The following is a 7,762-nucleotide window of genomic DNA, read 5'->3' as shown; positions in this document are numbered from 1 at the left end:
GGCTATTGCAGTGATGTTACACATCTGTGTTGGAGAATTAGGGGCTTAAAACTCCTTGCTGGCCAGTTATATGCTTTTTGTGCTTTCTCTTTGTTTGTTTGTTACAATAAAAAATTTTTTCATATATTTACGTTTTTCCAGCCTTATTATTTCACACCTACCTGAGAAGACCAGCTGTTAAGCAGAAGATGAACGTATTACCACTACATCTTCAATCGTGAAAAATTAAAGAACAGAACATAAACTTTGATCGTTGTAGATTATTAACACTCACCTTATCCATGTTTTAAATGCACTTCTATTCAATTTGTTTGGCAACTACATAGTTGCCCTTTGTGAATTCCTATATCCACGTCGTTACTAGGCCTACTTAAACATTCTCCTTTTGCAAGAACGTTTTTGGCTTGATTTGAAGGAATTACAAAATACTTCAGAATACGCTGCCTGCTTTTCTCAATTCCGATTCGTTTTTTCTCCCTCTTTTTATTTATTCGAGTCAAATTCATGACCTGATTGTTTGAGAAAACATTAACTTATAATAACGTGAATTTTTGTGCTTATAAGAACGAGCATAATACATGCGTGATAACGTTAAGATGGGTTTTTTCCAGTCATAATGAAATGGGGGGGGGGAGACTTTCGAAGTTTACAGTATGATTTCAAAGCATTCAAAATTATGTTGAGTAAGAAAATATTCCTAGGAATTAAAAGTGTTTTATCAATATAATGACAAATATATAAAGTCTGGGCCCAAAACAACTGCTGGCACTGTTGAACTAGCGATCGTTAACTAATGCATGCGTCCATTGTTGAATTAAATACTTCCTTCCATATTTAAATATTTATTTTTGAATACTAAGATACACAATATATTACCACTAGCATTAAGAATTATTTTTTATTTTTGTTAGTATATGTTAAATATATGGGTCACATCAAATTTGCATTTTTCTGAAATATCTCAAAAGTAAAATGAATTAGTGGTCTTCAGAATGCAATAACATTTCTAAACATTGTTATACTTCATCAAAATTTAGTATTCTGTATTGACTTCCTATTAACTCGTTAGTAGACTTCTGTAACATTTGAGATTCGCTACAGTAATGCCTTAATTAGTCATTGTTAAACTAGTAACATTTGGAGCTTTATGTGTCTGGGTTCTTAATTAGTCATTGTTAGACTCTTATAACAATCATGGTTTCTTGTTGGTTGTTTATTGAGCCCTTGTTAGCTTGTTGGTATCACCTAGTATTCTGTTACTTTACTATTTAATTACTGTTGAATTTTAGTATCGTTTGGAAGGGTTCTCGTATTTTCTGACGTAAAATATTTTTTACGATGCAGAAATAAACATCATTTGATGAGCGAGCTCAGTATCTTATATTAAAAACTGAATAACGTTGTTGATGTAGCGATATGTCAGATGTTAGATGCATCTGTAACTGTTGAATAGCTGGTTATGTACGAGTGTGTGCTAGAATTAGAAACTGTAATACATAGTATAAGTCTAAACATTAATCAACCCAATATCTGTCATATAGGTGTTGACAGTTGTGAACAGGAAGTGGAGTGATGTTCGTCTGATGTCCAGACGGAAGAAAAGATCTTCATATGCTGTAACTTCTGTGTCTGTAAGTGTCACAACTTCTGTTTCTGCAAAAGTAAGCGTCAGGGACTCCTCTTTCTGTAACCGTAAAAGCTAGTACACCTTTTCAGCCTGTTAGCATAAACTTAAGTAACTTCTGTATATGTGAACATAAAGTGCATAGGTTCTATGAATACAATTTTCAATAACGTGTGTTAAATAGAGTAAATTGGGCATTAATTTAGCAGAATATATTTCATTTATTTGCCAGTAACATTCAAAATGGAAAATATTCGTCGGATGGTTTTGTGTATTTGAGCACGCTCTCTATACTTTTGTGAACACAGTAAACTACAATTTGTGTTTGTGAATGCTAGAGTGTTTTGACACCGTGAAAGTAGTGATAAATACGGACAGTTATTGTTTGGTGAGTATTTTGTAATTGTCTTAATATAACATTTAGTAACTTCCATCTGTTTATTTTCTCTTATGACATTCGTGGGCAGACTCACGATGCTCTGAAGGATATTTAAAGTCTTAAGGAGTGGGGGTGGAAGTGGCTGAACGTATTCGCGTACAGTGAATAATACCAGTATTATTATAGTTCCAAAAGCAGCTCTTTATTTTTAATTTTTGATACCGTAATGCTTTATTTGAGTTATTAATATTTACTTTTAACTAACTCTGTAAACTAAGAAATTCATGTTTTTTCTAGTTTTTTTTTTTTTTACTTTCTTTTTTCCTATTCAAGCGCTAAATTTTGAGCTAAGTTAGCATTATTACCTGAATGTAGCGTATACGAACAATTACTTTTCACCTCAGCTGTGGATATATGAATTGCTGTTATTACAGCGTATACTTCCAAGTTCGGGCCGGGCATGGCTAGGTGGTTAGTGCGCTCGACTCGCAATCTGCGGGTCGCGGGTTCGAATCCTCGTCACTCCAAACATGCTCGCCCTTTCAGCCGTGGGGGCGTTATAATGTGACGGTCAATCCCACTATTCGTTGGTAAAAGAGTAGCCCAAAAGTTGGCGGTGGGTGGTGATAGTCTTACACTGCTAAATTGGGGACGGCTAGTGGAGATATCCCTCGTGTAGCTTTGCGCGAAATTCATAACAAACAAATAAGCAAATTTGCAAGTCCTGTTTCTGGAGTGTGAGTGTCTAGTTGATATTATGCATTTTATAGGAGGATATTTTAATAACTAATTTATTTGTTTTCTTTCTCCTTATGTCCTCGACCAGTTCCTTCCCCGAAATAGCCCATCAGATGTTGGAAGCCAGTTTGTTCTTTCTGAGCCACTCTTCCGGATATCCAGAGTTTGAATAACAACTTCTGTTCTGTCTTATTAATTTCTTGAAATTATGTAGCTGATTCATTGTTACTGTGACAAACGTCTGTCTCCATGTGATGGCGTCATATCTGGCATTAAGGATAGTGTCGTCCCAATATTTTTACAAATTTCCTACTCTAGGGAAAAACGAAAAAAAATCACCAGGATATGAGTGTTAATATGGGCTAATTTTAATTATATGAAAGCGCAACATTGTGTGTAAAATTCTTTATAGTATTAAAAGTGGCAATATTTATAAAAAGAAATATTATAATGTTGTATTTGCCGGTTAATTTATTATTCAACCTAAATCTTCTGCTTGTAAATTAAAAATTATTTTACTATTGAGCCAAGAACAAATTCTTGTTTCGGTGTATGAAAATTTTGTTTAAAAAAGAAAAAACTCGAAACACTATAATTTAACTTGGCAGAGATTTTTATTTAAACAACAACAACCAAAATATATATACTTGATACTCTTTTGATAGGCTTTCGAACTATTTTGTGTTATAACACTAAAAACAGGGTTTCGATACTCGCAGTAGGTACTTCACAGGTGTCTCATTGTGTAGTTTTGTGCTTAATAATTAATTTTATGTCAGTACACACGACTAACGTTTCGATGGAAAAGAAATATTTTTAACGTCCCCCTACTGTAACAAAATAAATATTCAATGAATAAACAGGTTGGTTTAGAAGTATAGTCCTTCACTTATCGCTCGCCCCCTAGTGACACAGCGGCATGTCTGCAGACTTACAATGTTAAAAACCGGATTTCAATACCCGTGGTGGGCAGAGCAAAGATAGCCCATTATGTAGCTTTGTGCTTAACTTCAAACAAACAAACAAAATACTTTAGACGTTTAGGTAACATGTGACACTCATAATAGTTATCCATTATTATTACACTGTATAAAGGCCTATTTTAGTTATTTGCTTCGCTCGTCCAATCAACACTGTGAAATCGGCGAAGCTAGTCTATTTTGGTGGGAATAGCAAATCGAAGAATAGATTAGACCTGTACTTTTTATTTTCATCACTGAAATTCTCGTTTTAGTTAAGAACAAAAAATAACAACAAATAAATACAATTAATATTAAGTATAAAGGAATGAATGTAAATAAAGTAAAAATAAATCAAAAATATTACTGAAAACAATTGAAACGTAAAATCATTTAAACGAAAGAAGAATAAATATAACCGAAAAAAAACCATTATAAGGTACAAAAATAGAAGCCTTTCATTTCGTTCATACCCAGTGGTTTAAAGTTATTGAGATGCACTAAAGGGTTCGCCCAATATATCATCATGTTCTTGATCAGAAGTATCCATACTGCCTCTTTGGTTTAATAGCCTATCATCTGCCAGGTCTTCAGGTACAAATATTTCATCTTCAGTCCTTCGGCGCTTCCCGTTGGTCCACCTTGTCTCCTTGATAGTTTCATCTTCCTGGGAATCTTGTGATTTACGCGGTTTTGTGCAAAATTTTCTGATATCCATTTTCTCAATAGTCAGACTTGATGTGTCTACACATGTATGCAGAACACCAATTTCATGCAACATTTAACAACAGTAAAATATATCCTTTAAAGATACCCGCGACCTCTTGGCCTGAAAACATGAAGAACAACCTCGCAACAAGTAGTAAGGCGCAAAGTAAAAGCGTCGAAGATAACTCGGTACACATCAAGACCGTGCTTGTCGTAACTGTTTACCTTAAAACCGGTCCTAAGACCTTATTATAATATTGTCACCGCTCAGGCAAAGCATAACATTTATGGCTTTCAATCTTAATTAGTTGTAGAGCTACCAAATAGAAAATCAGACCCCTCTTGCCACGTCTACCTGTCAATTCTTCCTTTTAAATCCTATATCATGCATAACCAATAGAAAACTAAAGGTTCCACCTTTGAAACGGCGTATTATTCTACTTTTTTTTTTTCCAAATAGACAATGTGTAGTTTTGGTTTCAGTTTTACTTTTACTCCCATGGAAAACATATTGACCAGCTTTGCTTAATTTCTAACGACGTTTGTGGCAAGTTAGAAAGCCAGAAAAATTGTGATAGTTATGGTACATGTTCTGCTTTTTGCATGTTATTATTCCGTGATCTTTCGAGCATTATTTAATTAAATAATTAATCATTTAATGCAGTAGTACCATTAGTATAAAAAAAAGTAGGGTTAAAGGGAATATCTACTATAGTAGGGTATGTGTGGTTGACTCCTAGCATACAAGAAAAAAATAAATAAATTTTGGACTCTTAACAAAGACTGATGACGGCATGTCACTTGTTATCTAAACAAATAAAATGTTTTAAATTATTAGTGTTGAATAAAAGACTATACATCTAAATCTAACAAACCGCTTACGTTCCACTACCATATGAGGCCTATTTTATTTATTTACTTTGCAACACTGATGAGCATTGAATTCGGCGAAACTAGTCTGTTGCTGTGAGAGTAGCGAAATAAAAAATAGATTAAACCTATACTTCATTATTTCTTCACTGCAATTCACGTTTCGACAAAGAAAAGAAAAGAACGGCTATTCTAAAGTGTCGAGTGAATGTGTAAGTTGGTTGAAATGTTTGTCAATGGGTTTGTCTATGTTCTTGGTTTATGCTGTGAACGTGTTCATAAAAATAAGAAAATTGAAGTGGACCCAAATGAAGGTGTTGGTTAGGTCGAACAAAATTTGCTTTATTATCAACTGTATTATCTGCTTACGTTGTAAACAACTTTATATTTGAGAAACAGGGCGCGTGTTTGCAGATAGCGCCCGTGAAGACATTCGCAGCGTTAAAGAATAAGGTCACTGATGAACCCATTGGTAGATATTTCAAACAACTCACATATTCACTCGGAGATTTTAGAATAATCGGTCTTTGTTACATATTCAAAATTAAAAGTAAAAATGGAGGCTGAAAATGATTGGTTTGGTTATTTTAGAACAAAGCCACATTAGGCTACCTGCTATGTTCATCGCGGGAAATCGAACGCCGGATTTTGGGATTGTAAATCGGTATATTTGACGCTTTCACCTGAAAATAAACTAATTTATTGTCTTAATAATCTCAAACCACAAGCATGAACGAAAGGATTTAATTTTTTATAACTTATAGTGCATCTTTCTTGGTTATATTTATATTCAGTATTCTTCGTTTATCGTTTATTTGTTTCAATCATTTCAGTTATATTTTTATTTATTTTTACTTTATTTATTTAAATATTTATATTTGAGATACTACAGGCAATTGAACCACCCATTCTATTCACTTGTGCTGAAGTTTTACCATATTAAAGTGGGTATTTAATACAATGCTTCATTATTTTATTTTGTCAGTATATAAAACGTATGTATTAAAATTTTCGTATGCTGTTGTCATGTTATGGAGTATTCTGCTATTCGTCATGAGCAGAGATTTTTGTATCAACTGTTCACATTATTTTGTTGTTTGGATCATTGTTTTGTATTATCTTAACACATCATTCAGTTTAAATTTATTTGTTGAACAATGCAGTAAAAACTCAAATTTTCTACAAGTTGTTCAGTTGCTTAACCCCTTCTCTTGTTCATGAAAGAACTGATTTTATCAGTTCTTAAAATTTAAATCTAAAAAAAAAGAGTAAAAACCTACCTTATGTATGTATCTAGTGGCTGTATTGATACAGGCAACTAAGCCTATTCGTTTATAATTGTTTAACTTTTAAATGAAATTTTAGGCTCATTTTATAATTTTTCCGAGTGCCATTTTCAACAACGAAGGGACTTCTATAAGGCTAAACGGATTGTTTTTAATCAAGTCGTAACGAGAACATGAATAATTTTAGGCTATAGGGAGAGAAAGAGAAAAGTTTTCATTGTTTAAATTGTGAAAGAAATATAAATGTCTTTGTAAGTAATGATTCTTCGTAGAAGATGGCAAGGTATGTATGTGAGTGGTTAAAATTGAAATGTTATTTATGTTAGTGACAATATAGAATTGATGGTGTAGTTAACCTGCAAGCAGGGCCGGCGCTACCATTAGGCCAACTAGGGAGCCGCCTATGACTCAGTACTGACCTTTAAGGGTCACAGTTTTATACAAATTAGTTGTTTTAAGAAAAAATATAATAGTTCATTGCTCATAATAGTTTATAGTTCATTGTTAGTTCATAACCAGTTTATTGTTTTCAAGGGGTGCAAGTAGCTGTCCTTGCTTAGGGCGCAAAATAGTTTGGCGCCGGCCCTCCCTGTAAGTTTATGGAATTTGTCTACTTGTTTTGTAGTTAACTATGGCTGGTGGACAACTATTTCAGTTATAAGGTTTAATTTGTATCTTTAAACCGAAGTTATCTCTAAACATTAAACAAAAGTTTTTAATAGTCATTTCCAATTATAAGTAACATATAATGAAACTTAAGCAATGAGAGGAAACAGTCAACCATAATATTTTGAAATAATATTCATGAAAGGACATGAATTTTCTAGAAGCTCATGTCGTGTTACCAGCGTCACGTGACTTCCGCTGTCGTAACACTGCCCTTCCTTAGTATTGTTCGTCCCGAACAATAGCCACTTACATTAAACCAATAGATAAATGGGTGTACAGAATTTACAAACACTACAAACTCAAAATTAAAATTCAACAAAGTCTCTTAATTTTACGGGACGTATCTTCTTCCGTACTGGTCACTGTCTCGTTGGCTTCTGCTTCAAGTGGGGTTCATCTGCTTCATCAGGAAACGTCCTATAATTGGTAACAGTCACATCAGTGGTAGTAACTTCATCAAGGGCTTCACTGTTTCCCTTCTCAAACCGAGTAGAGTTTCTTCTTCGACAGTGGCTTTTTCAGGTGACAC

General features: G+C 33.7%; 1 protein-coding gene across 1 annotated transcript in view; it reads left to right on the top strand.

The window, feature by feature from the left end:
• LOC106463158 (calcitonin gene-related peptide type 1 receptor-like) overlaps positions 1 to 3,160 on the top strand; it is a 29,127-nt gene extending 25,967 nt beyond the window's left edge. Inside the window, exons 11-12 of the mRNA XM_022390585.1 lie at positions 1,542 to 1,631; positions 2,830 to 3,160. Of these exons, the coding sequence (XP_022246293.1) occupies positions 1,542 to 1,631; positions 2,830 to 2,910 (171 nt within the window). The 3' untranslated portion in view covers positions 2,911 to 3,160. The remainder of the gene's footprint in view (positions 1 to 1,541; positions 1,632 to 2,829) is intronic.
• Positions 3,161 to 7,762: the final 4,602 nt, after the last annotated feature.

The sequence above is a fragment of the Limulus polyphemus genome, unplaced genomic scaffold (genome assembly GCF_000517525.1).
Source record: "Limulus polyphemus unplaced genomic scaffold, Limulus_polyphemus-2.1.2 Scaffold1338, whole genome shotgun sequence".
Classification (NCBI taxonomy): Eukaryota; Metazoa; Arthropoda; class Merostomata; order Xiphosura; family Limulidae; genus Limulus; species Limulus polyphemus.
The sequence above is the reverse complement of the archived record's forward strand: the minus strand, read 5'-3'. Positions and strand labels throughout refer to the sequence as shown.